This window comes from Pseudorasbora parva, chromosome 3, assembly GCF_024679245.1.
Source record: "Pseudorasbora parva isolate DD20220531a chromosome 3, ASM2467924v1, whole genome shotgun sequence".
Classification (NCBI taxonomy): Eukaryota; Metazoa; Chordata; class Actinopteri; order Cypriniformes; family Gobionidae; genus Pseudorasbora; species Pseudorasbora parva.
In genome coordinates, this window is record NC_090174.1 from 4839263 (window position 1) to 4855200 (window position 15938).

Genomic DNA, 15938 nt, shown 5'->3' on the forward strand with positions numbered 1-15938 from the left:
TAGTCTTAGCATTTTATTAGGGAAAAAAGCCCTCTTTACATATTTGCAAAAGTTATGGATTGTGGACTTAGCTCCTTCCTTATTGTGAAAGTTTAAACTTTAATATCTTGCCAAAAGACAAGAACAATACTTGTTTGGCTTTCTTCAAAATGTACACACATCCGAATGATCTTTAACAGGTGCAGGATAAAAACAAAAGATATGATAATGTTTAACTTTTCCCATTTGCAAAATATAACCACAATGATTTGATCATCTTCCGTCAGGCACACATTCAAAGGCACGCCTCGATACTCTGATTCAAACATACTTTTGGTCAGATACACCTGTTGGCAATCAAGACCGATCATCTTATGATCACTCAATTAAAGCCAACTTAACGTGAACACACCACTAGATCATTTGGCATTGTCCTACAAATTAAAACTCAAAACTAACATAAATTCATCTTAATACACACTGACAGATACACCAAACTAATCACTAATCACATTTCAAATACAATGCAGTAAAGCTCCAGAAACAGACAACCATCAAATATACATTTTAATTGCAATGAAAAGATTTAAATTAGTGCTGTCAAATAGATAAATCACATTTAACATACGTTTTTGTTTGCATAATATGTTTGTGTATATAGTTAAATTTATTAATAACACACACACACACACACACACACACACACACACACACACACACACACACACACACTGTATGTGTGATGTATTATATATATATATATATATATATATATATATATTAGGGCCGGGACTCGATAAAAAAAAAAGTATCTAATTAATTAGAGGCTTCGTAATTAATTAATCGAAATTAATCGCATTTTAATTGCATATAAATATTTGACCTAAGAACAGTGAGAAGTAATTTTTCACATGGATTTTTAGTATACCATTGAATAATGACTGAATACATAAGCTTAATCAACAAAATATTGTTTATTTATTTCAGTCCAGCAGACCAGTGCGATGTTTTCCATTAAGTGTAGCAAAAGCATATTTGTGATATTTGAGGCTCGATGTGCTGCGGTGATACGCAAATTTCTTGTTGTATAGCTTGCACACAACCATGCTCTTGACGACGCTTCCATCCTTTCGTTTTTTAAAACAAAATGTCCCATCCACGGGACCAAACAAAGCAGTCTCATCAGCTTCTTCGTTCATGTTCACTGTGGTTTGTTGTTGTCGAGATTCGTGAACGCTAGTTGGTGTTCCAGTATAATCGGTCCGTCGAAACTCTTTCATTGAAAAACGTTCCGCGGTGCAAAAATAAGTGTGGTTAATTTATTTTATTTTTTTGCATAATTAATTAACGCATTAAAGTCCCGTAATTAATTCATCTTAATTAACGAGTTAAAGTCCCGGCCCTTATATATATATGTATGTATGTGTATGCATATATATATATATATATATATATATATATATATATATATATATGTATATATGTATGTATGTATATATGTATGTATGTATATGTATATATGTGTTAGATGCGATTAATTGATTTGATAGCACTAATTTAAACCTTTATATTCAAGACAAAAGTTACTTGGCTATTAAACAAATAAGGAAAAAATCTTATATTTAAAATACTGTTTTCATTGTTTACACGTTCATTTGAATATCAGTGGGAAAATATTTATGATTAAAACTTTAATGTTAGGTGTGACAGAATTATTATTGTTTTGTTTTTTTATCAACAACCCTCATTCAATTCATGGATTGGCAATCCACATTCTTTAGTTTAGTAAGTTTAGTGTGCAACTTGCAATCTTTGTTCTAAATTGAAAGGTTAAATTATATTAATTCCTATCTTAGATAATGTATCTCTTGTATTTTTTTTTATATACATTTAACTAACTATCTCTTTAAACCCATATTACATCTTAGTTACCTTATATTACTCAATACTGTAACACTTTATTTTAGAGTCCTTGTTACATGTAGTTACTTTTGTAATAGTGCATAATTACATGCAACTAACCCTAAATCATTAGGTGATTATTATTACTCCATACTTAAATGTTTAATTGCACTGGACCACAAATACCTTAAAATAAAGTATAACCCTAAATGCCTTCTGGTGTAAATACACTGTTAGTCCACATACTGTAAATATAAATGCAACCAAGATTTTTCCGTTTTATTTCCTCAGGCTTTGCACAACACACAGTTACTGGCATCTTATGCTGCAATTGACGCTCGGGTGAAGATCCTCTGCTATGTCATGAAAGTGTTCTCCAAAGTAAGTTTGACGCAAGTTCATTAACTGAGATGTCATTATTGTTTCAGTCATAGAAATCATACTCATTAGTGGCCAAGTTTGAAGCTTGAATGAGAAGGAACAAGGACAAAACTCTAGCCTGACGTGCTTATACTCTATTCTAGTCAGAATATGAGTCTGATTCTGCTCCATTGGGCTGTAATTATGGGGCGTGTTTCAACCGAACCAGGAAAGATCTCAATTGGATAGACCTACAACCAATCAGAGCAACGAAGCGAAGCATAACATTAGCTGTCAAATGTCAACAGAACTCAACTGCACTGTTGCCAAGTCTGCGTTTTTTCTGCGGGTTTCCATGTCCGCGGGTTGAAGACCTCAATTATGTGATATATAGATTCTCAAATGCGAATTTTAGCAGACAACCTTGCCAAAATACACCCCCCCCCCCCCAAAAAAAAAGAAAAAAAAAAAGAAAAGAAAAATTTAAGGATACACAGAGTACTTACTAATATGATCATCATTACTGAGAGAAATAGTGAAGGTGAATGCATATACAAACAAGCTCTCCATTTAGGATTTGAACAAATGCAACCCAAGCGCCTTTGATAACACGGATGATTACTAGGATGTCCCGATCCGATCACGTGATCTCAGACTCGATCAGAATCGGACATTACCTCCCGATCAGGACTCGGATATATATGTATATTCTCATTATTTTTTTTAACACATCAATAGTTATGCGGTGGCACAGAGTTAGACCCTTTTAACTCCACCTAGAAACAGCATCGTGTGCGGCATGATGTCACTTTTGTTGTTTAAATCAAGCCTGCAGCACCCCTCTCAGAAACTGAAGCCTCCGCGCCTCGATCGCCCCCAGGTGGCCGGTCCCAGTATAGCCATACCTCTGTGTTTTCTAATGGACACTAGCCAAACTAAACAATCAAATTACACTTCAAATATTTTTTCCCTTAAGTTAGTTTGTCATTGTTGGCAGTTATCATCACGATAATTTCATTTCAAGTGTTCGTTTTTTAGGGTGCGTTCACACTTGTCATGTTTGGTTCGATTAAAACGAACCCTGGTGCGATTGCTCGTTTAGTGCGGTTCATTTGAACATATGTGTACGCTGTCATCCGAAGCCTGGTGCGCACCAAACAAGCGGACAGAGACTGCTAAAAAGAGGAGTCTCGGTCCGCTTCCAAACGAACTCTGGTGCGTTACGATTGATATATGAACGCAACACGGACCAAAGACATGTAAACAGACCAAAAACCGGACGTAATGTCATAAGATGCGACACATAGTCAGCTGATTTGACGACGTGGAAAGATCGTGTATCCAAAATGAGTAAAGTTAACGTTAGAGGACAAACGTGGAGCAACGAGGAAGAGCCTCATCAGTATTTGGTCCGACGAGCATGTTTCGAAAATGCTAGAAAAAACGCACAAAAAGCATACCTGGTTATTGTCATCAAAGGACCCGTGTTGCCCAATATTAGCAGGAACAGACGACAGAACGGCCGTCTCTTTTCTGCACAACGGAGGAAATCCTGCTGCTGTTTTGAATGTTTTGAACATTTTATGAGCTCTTCATGAGTTCTCAGCGGGTAAAAATAATTCCACACGCATAAAATGATGCCGTTTAATCCAGCACACAGCATTGTTTTGAATGTTTTGAACATTTCATGAGCTCTTCATGAGTTTCAGCTGGTAAATAATGCCATATGTACACGCATAAAATGATGGCGTTTAATCAGGGTTGCCATATTGGGCGGTTTTCCGCCCAATTGGGTGGTTGCGCAATCTATTTTGCGGGCAAAAATGGGTTTGGGCGGGTGGATAAAAATTGGGCTGGTTTTGGATCAGTGCGGCGGGTTTTTTGTAGCCGAAACACCGGCACTTCAGATCCTTCTTCCTACGACCCTCTGTTCAACAGGCAGCAGCCTCACTCACTCACACACACACTACAGCTCTGGCTTGGCTGACGTGCTTTGTCTAGAGATGGCCCGCCGTGCACGAACGTTCTGCTTCTGCAAAGACTGACACATGTTGTCTAAATAATATGGTCAGCGCGATTTTCATGTAATGTTATCCATGACTATGCATGTTTCATGTATTTGAAATAATTGAAATGTTAAAGTGGGTTATTTTGTATATCCATAATGTTTTCATGTTAGGCTTTTGTTCCAAGCGACTTCTATTGACAATAAACACTCATTGATCGCCTAAGAGTTGATCACATTATTTTCCGTGACATAAGCTTATAGTTTAATAGTATAATCATAGACATCATATAGATGTCTATGAGTATAGTCAGACTGAGGATGCTTTTTCGTCCATTCCGTTTTCCATTTTTAAACCAGACATAAAATATGGAAAAGCAGTTTCTTTTTTTTTCTTTTTTCACTGAATAATAGAATTAGCAGATAGGCTGCAAGGTAATTGTCTTAAAGAATATTTAATAATTTTTTTTAAGTGCCCATAAGCAGTGCCTTTTCTTCTGGAATCAATAGAATGACTACGGACAGAGGCATAGAAAGTCTGTTTACTTTTTTGTTCATTCATTATTCTATTTTGGAATGAAAGATGTAGCCTAGTTTAAAAAAGGGTGCAGCTTGATTTTTTGTTTAAAAGAAAAAAAGCAGAAATGGCTGTATTTTGTTTTCCAAATGTATTGTCATCAAATAATAGCCTAGTATTAGATAATTGGACGACATTTCCGATATTTTTTTAATTTGTAGGCCTAATCATTATTTGTAAGTTTGTGTTTCATTTGACTGATCATATCTTTATCTGGAAATAATTTTACAAGAACATTTGTAAATGTACATTTTTTTATATAAATCTGTTAATTTTTTGTTTATAAAAATGCAAAACGTAACTTTTTTTTTTAAAATTCAAATATAAGTTATTTTATTTTGTGCGCATGGAATTTGTGTATAGCCTACGTTTTGATATAAATGTTGTTATTCAACATAGTATATAAAAATACAACAACCATTCCATTTAATGATTTTTTCCCAAGGTTAAAAACGAAAAAGGAATGGACGCAAAAGTAGTACACGGACCATTGCATTCATTTCACTGAATGTTGTTTCTGAACTCGGATAGGCTAGTCGATACAGGAGTCATTTTAAAGCTTGTTAATGATTTCAATGTATTTAAACGAGAAACAAGCCAGAAAAAATTGGGCGGTTTTTGGGCGTTTTTTCGCGAAGTTTTGGGCTGGAAAACCCTGCTGGCATCTGGCAACCCTGCGTTTAATCAGCACACAGCATTGTTTTGAATGTTCGGTAAGCAGCTCCTACGTCATATAAGCCGACTAATCAGGTTGTGAGTGTCTCCCTATGCCTTTGGTTCTGTAACTTTAGGTTCGCTGTTAAAAATGCCAGTGTGAACGCTAAGCGGACCAGGACTATATGTTTTGTTTTTGTTTTTTGGTCCGGACCAAACTAACCGAACTACAAGTGTGAACGCTCCCTTAAATAAGTTTAGTTTTAGTTAATTATTTGATGCTATAAAAACGGCTGTGTGATGTCATGACTGACAGCTGAGATCGACGACATCTCTGAGTGAAGTTTTCACTGAGGCACTAACAGACTTTTTTCAGGATTTTTGGGAGCAGATTGTTTTCTTTAATTTAATTTCTACATTTCCATAACTGTTTATTTCACACCATATCGCGACTTTTGATACAGCGACTGTACTTCCTGCTCTGCGCAACTATGGTCCCGGACTTTTTTCTGTTGCACTAAAATCCAAAAGTGAAGAATTTGTTATTTATTACTTAATTGTTCAAGCTACCTCACCGAAGTGCTCTGTTTGTTAACAGAGTTGCTGAATGTTAAAATAAGGTGACTTAAATAAAAAATGAGGAACATCCTGGATCCTTTTTTTTTCCGCTCTTCTTTATTCTTCTTTTATATATTATAGAAGTATCGGATCGGGACTCGATATCGGCAGATACTCAAAATAAAATGACTCGGACTCGAGGGCAAAAAAACCTGATCGGGACATCCCTAATGATTACGTTACTGTTGATCATCTGTCCATCATTGTCTAAAGCCCGCCCTGATGATTTGATTGGTCCAAACAGTTTCTGTTCAGGCATAATTACCATAATTACGTCCAGACCGAACTCAAACGCTTCTTTCTTTGAAACTTTGCAGACCTCTTACATTTACAAACAGCTCCATAAAACTGCACACTGCATGAAAGATAATATTTGAAAAAGCGTAATAGGGGCACTTATCAGATTTATCATCTTGAGAATGTTTGTCTTTTCAGGTGTGTGACATTGGAGATGCATCTCGTGGTAGTCTGTCTTCGTATGCTTACACTCTAATGGTCCTTTACTTTCTTCAACAAAGAAGCCCACCTGTTATCCCAGTTCTCCAAGAGGTGTGTTTTTTGACAATAATAACCTTTTTGATGACATTTACTTATAATCATTTTTTTAAAATACAAGGTTGCAACGGTTAATGCACCTAATACACCGTTTTTAAATGCAGTTCTTTTTAACCATGTGCACACCAAAAAATATTTCCTACATCGTATATCCTACTTTCTGGTAATTTAGAAGGGCATGCCCCCCTATTATGCCCCCTATAATCCTGATTATTTCAACATAAACAATGCGTGATTAGTGTTTTAAATGGGTTAACATTCCCATTTTGTGTTAATTCTTCTATATTGCTAAAAGTCAACATACTACTGTTTTATGGAATGAGACTGATGTAAAACGTGTTCACTCTGAATTAATTTTGTGTCTTTTGTAGATATATGATGGAGAGAAGAAGCCAGTAGTCCTTGTAGATGGCTGGGATGTACATTTCTTTAAAGATTTGAAGAACTTGGTAAGTAAGATCCAAAAATAAAAACATAGCAAGTAGTAGTATTTTTTTGCACCGTTAATTGTACAAAGTTTCTGTGAAACATCTAGCACAAAACACTGGGGATGTGATGAGATCTCGTGCCACAAGATCTCGCGAGAGTAAAATGTGATGAGATTTCTCGTGGAGGTGAAAAGCTGTCTCATGTCATATTGTCATGAGTGTGAGGGTGAAGTTACGCTTGTTTCACACCGCAAGCGAGAGCAGCGCGTGAGCAGCACATCAGCGTAACTGCACCGTGACTGCAGCTGCAGACGCGCGAGAGTATTCACACTGGAAGCGTTTGTACAGCGTCACAGCTGCGGCTCCCACAAATAGAGCCTATACCTGTCTGAGTATTAAATACTAAACTAAAATAAATTATTACATTTTCTGGCTAGTTTACTTTACTTTTTATAATGCTTTCACCCAAACTGAATAATTAAAACAAGTTTAAATGGGTAAATCTTCTACAGATAATTTTTATTCTTCTTTAATTACACACTCCAGTTGCAAAATGTCAATGCTGCGTTAAAAATTATGCCTTCACTGTCATTTTACTTTTTATAGAAATAAAAACAACAGTCGCTTCAATTACATCCAATACAAGCCGTACATAGAGAAGGCTGACAGGGCTGTGGTGGAGGATTCATTGCACAACAGAAGCCTCAGACAAATGTCTTTAAAAAATACACATTCGGCACCAACTCTATTCATAGAGTACGCACGATCGCAAGAGGTAAACTTGAGCGTATACAAATGTGATTTAAATACGTTACCGCTGTTTGAAAGCGTCTCCCTGAGGCATGCAAATATCTCCCAATATTAAAACTATCTTAGCCTGGGCTGTCTAGTTGTAACCATCCTTTAGCTCTGTATCATGCTTGAAGACATTTTTTGTCTTTGCAACCATAATCAAAGTACTATCTAAATATTTAATGTCCACTTAATGTTTGCACTTAATATCTATGTTCCATTTGTGGGAAGGAGTTCAGTTAGGAGGTCAAAAGAAGCTCATGTGCAGTTCTAACGTCTGAAGAGACAGGAGAGAAGCCAGTCAGTTGAGTTTGTGGCAACCTTTATAGTGCTTGAGTATTGTTCTTTTACGGCATATGATAATTCATACTCATATGAAATGACATGCATTATAAGATGATGAGTTAAAACATTTCAACTGCACCTGCAAACAATTTTTCTAGTAATGTATTTAAATGTAAAAATCTCGTCTTGTTCTCGTGAACCCAATTTCGCGTCTCGTGTCTCGTCAGCTAAGTGTCTTGTCACACCCCTACAAAACACATGTCTTGGACTTATTTTGTAATAGTTGACAAGTCTGGGACTGTTGTTCGTTCCTCAGCATAAATACTGGCCAGAGTACAAGAAGAACAAGGAGTCTGTGGGGCAGCTGTGGCTCGGGCTGCTGCAGTTTTACACAGAGACGTTTGACTTCAAGGAGTCTGTCATCTGCATTCGCAGGAAAGAACCTCTCACCACCTTCAAGAAGCAATGGACCTCCAAACATCTTGCCATCGAGGGTAAGACCAAGCAATAACTACTGATGAGGGGCAAAAATCAGACCAAGAACCTATGCAAATGCAGCACTAACTGTGGTTGGGTATCGGATTCCTAATTTCGAATCCAAAAATGTAAAAAAGCAAAACCATTTTTGATATCATTCCCATTTAGTCTGTCTTATTGCGAAACATTTAATTGTAGCTGTATACCACGAACAGGCTAAAGAACACTTACACAAGGACATTTTGTAAGGAATGCTTTAAAAAAACATAGCAAAAACAACTAAAATACATTTCAAGCATTGTTAAACAGGGTTCCCGCGGGGTCTTAAAAAGTCTAAAATTCAGAAAGTTAAATTTAAGGCCTTAAAAAGTCTTAAAAACGCCCAGATTTTCATCCTAGGTCTTAAATTTAATTTACCAAAGTCGTAACTTTTACTTCCGTTCAGAAACAAAACCTTTTAGTTTTCTTTACCCGACTGCTTCATGCATTTTTACTCCTTACACTTTTCCTTCAGCTTTTCAGAAAGCAGCGATTGGCGAACGGAAAGCAAGAAATTACCGTAATAAACCATATTTTGGCAAAAAGAGCTATTTGTCTTTTAGGATTTTTTTAAGCGCGCAAAATGCTGAGGATTTACGGTCAAATAGCGCTTTAATATGTTTGCGCCAACACTCGCATTCTAATAGGGTTAAGCGTAATGTATTCTGATGTATTTGATCTGACTGGGTGGGCAGCTGTCAATCTCAGGCCCAACCGTAGATCCGCCCCTATCATAGGTTGGTTGTTTTGTCTGGTCTGCACTTGTGTCTACGCGCATTTTCAAAGAACATTGGTCTTTGCACACTGAGTCCGATATTTTCGCATTCGTTTTTTCGTATTCGTGATCCGAAAAATTTGTCACGCACAGAGACCTTGCACACTGAGTCCGATGCGTATTAATGAATGCGTTACGGAAAAAAACGCAAAACAAGACAAAGTGACGTCTAGTGAGGATGATTTGTTTGTCCTGAGGAGATATTGGGTTCATCTACTCCTGTGATTGCGTAGAGAGGAAAGTTTCCCTATCAAGTGGGATTATCCAGACCGACCGATTCAAAGTTTCAGTGTCAGTGGCTCAGTTTGATGCTTTGCTAGCGATACTGGAGACACATATTTAAAAGAAGACCACTAATTTCCGTGAATCAATTGATCCCGAACACCTGGCAGTATGTCTATGGATCCGAACACACACACACAAACACACAGCTTTACAGAGACTTGATGTGCTATAATTATAGCTGTGATATAATTATATTTGTAGTATTTTTGCTAGAATAATATGTGTGGTGGCTCTGAGTTTTCAAAACGTCTCTCAAAATGCGTTGTTACGGATGCGAAAACGCAGAAAATCGAACAAAAAATTTTTGACTGACGAAAGTTTCGGAGGCAGTGTGCAAGCGTGATTGACATAACGTGAAGTCGAATTTATTTTTTGAAGTGCGTAAATTATTATTCTAGCAAAAATACCACAAATAATATTATTATATCAAAGCTATAATTATAGCACATCAAGTCTCTGTTAAGCTGTGTGTGTGTGTGTGTGTGTGTGTGTGTGTGTGTGTGTGTGTGTGTGTGTGTGTGTTGTCTCCTCAGGACAAACAAATCATCCTCACTAGACGTCACTTTGTCTTGTTTTGCGTTTTTTTCCCCCCGTAACGCATTCATTAATACGCATCGGACTCAGTGTGCAAGGTCTCTGTGCGTGTCGAATTTTTCGGATCACGAATACGAAAAAACGCATGCGAAAATATCGGACTCAGTGTGCAAAGACCTTAAGTGTGTGTTCCACGAGACTTGGCTCGACAACGATGATTTTTGCAGTTGGTTACAAGCTGTCCCCAGCAGCTCTTACGAAACAAAAATATATTGCAATATATTTGAAAATATGCAATATGTTCACATATATGGGATTTAATATTTATATTTTCCAATTTTGCAATATATTGCATGAATATATTATATATTTTATAATACCATCAATATATTATTCCATATATTAAAATATATTAAATAATATTTAATATTATTTAATTTAATTTAATTATATTTAATATATTAAATATATTTTCCTTTCGTAAGGGAATAAATATGAAGCTCAAGCCCTTGAAGCTGAGATCAGTGCTAAAGGGGATGAACTCAGACATATGTAGGGTTAGGTTGTCTGTACTAGTTTTGTGTTGGGAATATGGATGCCAAGTTCTGTCATTTATCATTCATAAGTATTTTGATATCAGTTTCTGAGTTTATTTAATGTTTCTATAACTGAATCAATAAAAATAGAATGTTTGAGAGTTTCTGAGATCATTTATAATGCTTTTAGTAATGCGTCGTGTTGGTCTTAAATTTCACTCATAATGGTCTTAAAAAGGTCTTAAATTTAACTTACTGAAACCTGCAAGAACCCTGTTAAAGACAGCTAAACACTCAGTAATTTAAAAAAAGAACAAATAAACAAACTAACAATTGCACAAATAAATACAACTGAACAAAGATGTGATTGAAATACACAGTGTTTTAAAGTCCCCCTGTAGTCAATAATTTTATCCCTTAAAACTCATCTTTGATCACCAAAATGACATTAAAACAGTTTTTGCTGTGTAAAAAATGTCCTTGTGCCTTAAAGTAGCTTGTAACATGTAATGTAACTCTACGTCCTTGCCTCATTTAGCATACGCGGAATCATTAATATGCAAATGACCTTTTTTACCTTTTTACTTTGCTTCCACTTGACTTGTGCTGTTTGACACTGATGCTTCTGCCACGTGTGTTTGTGTGTGTGCGCGCGTGCGTGCGTGTGTGTGTGTGTTGCCACCTTATGACAATACATTTACACTTTGAATGAGGTATTCTGTCATCAATGACAGTAGCTCACTGGAAATGGATGGAAAATGACCTTCATTATGTCTGCACTAATAAATGCTGCTGCCTACCAGCTGCAATCACCAAAAAAACTTTGTTCTTTATATTTTTTTCCCTATCGTCATAAATATTATCGCAAAAATTCTTGAAATATCGTGATATAATTTTGAGGCTATATCGCCCACCCCTACAGTAAGAGAGGTGGCTTTCTGTGTCCTCGCTTTGGATAGGTGGCTTAGGAGTTGTGATTGAATCATTCTAAGTCATATTTAAATGCACACAAAGGAATAATTAATGTATTGGAATAATAAAATATTTTACTCTTCTTTTAAGTTGACTTTCCTCAGCGCTGTATGAGGCACATGATTATAGCTGATCGTTTGTCTTTCTCATTCCTCTTTTAGATCCCTTTGATTTGAGTCATAATCTTGGAGCTGGTCTCTCACGGAGAAGTAGGTTATGTTTTTCGCTTCTTTTTTGTTTCCTTTACTGTTGCATGTATTATCCTTTATACAAATCCTACTTTTCATTGACGATGTTCACATGTGCACCAATAATGTGTTATTTCCAATAATCAGAGTAAAGACTTAATTGCACTAAGAAGTTTACATGACACGATCAAACCTCTTCACTCCCGTTTACATGCAGTTGTAATCATTCTTATTATTTGCTAAGAATTGTGGTTATTTTTTTCTGCCGTTCTTCACATACTGCAATGCACAGCACAAATGATGATCTCGCAGTCAGCGTTTTACTGGTTACAACCACCTTATGTAAATATATAGTAAATGGTTATATATTTGTAAATGTATAGTAGTCAATCATTCTAAAGGCCCGTTCACACCAAAAACTATAGCTATGAAGATGAGGATATCTATTTTAGTGTTCACACCAGTGGACGATATTGTTCAGGGCCCGTATTTATCAAGCATCTTAGAATTACTCACAAGAACACTGCTAAGAATTGACTTAAGAGTATTACAATTCTTGCCTCAAAGCTGTGCTTAAAAGTTAGTTATCAAATCATACTTAAGTAAAGTGTAGGACTAAATCTTAAGTGTCAGTCTTAGCGTAAATTCACGTCACTTTGCTGTGCCACAAACAGGATTTTGGATGATGTAATAAGCATGAACCAATCACTGAATAGTCCTTATTTAACAATATCCTCAGATAAATTCACATTGAAAGGTGAAAATCCTAAGAGGAGTTTACATTCAACACACATTTGACAATAAGAGTTTTCAAGAGAATACATTATAATAAAAAATTAAAATGAAAAATAGACATATATATCCACAACTTTCCTGCGAGTCTTAGTGGGCGTCGCCATGACACTCGATGCTTCCGGTTGACGGTATCTCAGTTCCGGTTTAGCACACATAACAGTTATGGTGCTTACACGAGACGCGAGTGACGTGAATAAATAGTGCAATACGTGCGAAGTTGGACGCGTAAACATTTTGAATCCATTCGCTTCATTCACTACACAACAGACGCGAATTTGCGTCATGGGAGGGGCTTCTACCAGGCAGCGGCGGTCGTCAGAAGGACGAGCCGAGTTAAGGCCGCTCTCGCCGGGGTTAATGAGCGCTGAGGGCCGCTGAGCGCCTGGGTCTCACACCTCCGAAACCTTGCTTCCATAAACCATGCAACATAAACGGACCCGTTTGACATGTTGCCTAGCACCCTACGCACTCCATTCAATGCCCAACCAGCTTCAAATAAACTCAAGAATTGTGATGTAGAAGTAATATTTGTATTTTAATATTTGTAATTGTTGAAATGTTCATGTCAGACATTGTCAGTACTTTTTTTTAATCAACATGAAAATAGAAAAACTCCAATGAATTTAAATGCATTGTAATAAAAATTAACATTTAATTGCTGTAAATGTAATTATTGAATTTATATATTAGTTTAACCTATTTAAAATACTGCAGTAAAACTGTTTAATTTTTTGCAAGAGGTATGTTTATTGTTTTTTTAATAATTTACAGATGTAATGTGTAGCAAGACTGCTCTAACAGCCTAATGTACTATCCAAATAGAGACCTGCACTCCCGCGGGACCCAGCACAACCGAGTGCGGCGCGGGATAATATTTGATGGGTGAATGCGGATGCGGGTGAACAAAATAAATAGCTAGAAACAAATAAACCTTTATTTATAATAAAATAAAATCGATTTACAGGCGCATGGACGGAAGGTAATTCTCGCGTGGTTCATAGGAACAGCCAAGCCTACCACCACGCAGTGGCAAAATGTCTGCACCGCATAACTCAGCATAACTCAGATGAACCGCTTAGTGCTACAGATATTAGTAAGTTCTTGTAAGATAGTCAGATCCATGCGACCATCTGAAACGTGATCATTTTGCCTGAAGCGTTGTTATAAAAGTCTACTCCTGAATCCTGATAATACAACCAACGTTTAGCAAATAACAGTACAGACTAACGTAAACCGGAAGTTCGTTACCGGCGTGTTCTACGTTGCCATAACGATCATGGAAAAGGTCAGAGTTCGGGAAAGTTGTGGATAGGCTAGATTTTTTTTTATATATAATCAGCCATCATGGATTCCAAAGGAAACCGAACTGGCGGTAGGAAGAAGCGATCGCTCCTGCTTGCTGAATTAGTCGAACAGTGTTTTTTTATTTATTATAAAGTCCAACATTAACCAGCGCTGAAAAAGATGATGCCTGCTCCGTCGAAACGATACCGTTTGATTAACTCTTCAAACATTTCGAACACATTCTCCCGCTCCTGTCTCCTCAGTGCCATCACAAGCCCCTACTGGCAACTCCTAACCACTTGAGAGACCTCTCGAGTTGTCCTAAATAACTTGGAAGAGTAAGAATGATTCTTAGCTTTAAGAAATTTGATAACGTGCTTTTATACTTAAGTTTAATTTCATTAATTCTCAGCACTTAAGACTAAAATAGCACTTTGAGAAGCTTGATAAATACGGGCCCTGTTTATTTTAAGCGTGTTTTGTTGTCTGTCGCTTTAAATGCTCGAGTTCTTTAAAGCAGGGTTGATTCTGATTGGCTGTAAATGTTTTTATTGTTCATCAGCTGATCAGCTGGAAAAAAATTGTTTTGAAAGTGTTTCCAACGATATTGTTTCTCTGTGCTGTTATAGTCGTGGTGTGGACCAAATATCTTTATCATTTATTGTTTTTGTACTTAGTGTGAACGGGCCTTTACGCCCTACATTAAAAAAAACAACAAAAAAAACAGATTTTGTTATCTAATGCAATGGCTGGTTGTGTTTTATGTTTACAGTGGCAAGCTTCATCATGAAGGCCTTCATCAACGCCCGCAGAGTTTTCGGCACCCCTGTCCGAGTCTTTCCACCAGAGTATTCGAATAAAATGGTTTGTGTGCTGTACCTTGACCATGTAAATTATGTAACACACATCACAGGTCAAGTTATTGTGCTCAAATTCACTGTCTGCAGGAGTATTTCTTTGACCCAGAGGTGCTGACAGAGGGCAAGCTTGCACCTAATGACCGCTGCTGCCGCATTTGTGGGAAGATTGGCCATTTTATGAAAGACTGTCCCATGCGAAAGAGGTATTCAGCACAAGAACTGCTCTTGTTGAATAACTTTTTATTTAAATTTTTTATTTTATTTAACTTGTTCATACTGAACACTAGGAGCTCAAGCTGAGAAAAGACCATGACAAATAACAGATACAAAAAATACAGCTTTTCAATTTTTTTAGTGGGTGTGTGCGTGAGTGAGTGTGCATGGGTGAGATAGAGAGAGATGGCTTTACTTCAGTCAAGAAATAATTTCTTGAATCATTAACATTCGCAAAGCAGTACGTGCATTTCTGTATCTCCCAAATGTAAATCTGAATGTCAACATGTTAGTGCATCAGAATAACAAGTCAATGTTTACACACAGTCAATATGTTCAGCATGTTGTAACACTGTATTTTGCATTTTCTGATATAAACTATGGCTAAGATTTTAATGACAATGATTAAAATGCACATGGTTGCACTTTTGTCAGTATGTATTATTTCAATTTCTGCAGTAAAAAGTTATATATATTGCAAGAGACTGTACACGTCAGTTACACAGCTGTACAATTTTCACACCCCATACTAAATTTACCCTATGCAATAGCCTACTCATCTGGATTGGGGCAGCAAATATTTAGCGTATACAAATGACATAACATTATTTAATATTTGAATCGCAGCTTATATAGTGTTTTGACATCGACAATCCAAGTGCATTTTACCTCAAACTTGTGACTAGTTAACTTTCTAAAGTAGCAAAAGCTTCCTGTGTCGACATAAACACACTGACAAAATTTTATTCATAATTAAAAATATTTTTATACCAATTTTTAATGTGTGATTGTGTAAAGGTGTTCATGAGATGCCAACCTTTCGTG

At 36.5% G+C, this 15938-nt stretch overlaps 1 protein-coding gene across 1 annotated transcript in view; it reads left to right on the forward strand.

Annotated features, from left to right (window-relative positions):
- tut7 (terminal uridylyl transferase 7) overlaps positions 1-15938 on the forward strand; it is a 52543-nt gene that overhangs the window by 31006 nt on the left and 5599 nt on the right. Inside the window, exons 20-26 of the mRNA XM_067437604.1 lie at positions 2173-2262; positions 6531-6644; positions 7022-7099; positions 8472-8649; positions 11935-11982; positions 14813-14904; positions 14988-15103. Of these exons, the coding sequence (XP_067293705.1) occupies positions 2173-2262; positions 6531-6644; positions 7022-7099; positions 8472-8649; positions 11935-11982; positions 14813-14904; positions 14988-15103 (716 nt within the window). The remainder of the gene's footprint in view (positions 1-2172; positions 2263-6530; positions 6645-7021; positions 7100-8471; positions 8650-11934; positions 11983-14812; positions 14905-14987; positions 15104-15938) is intronic.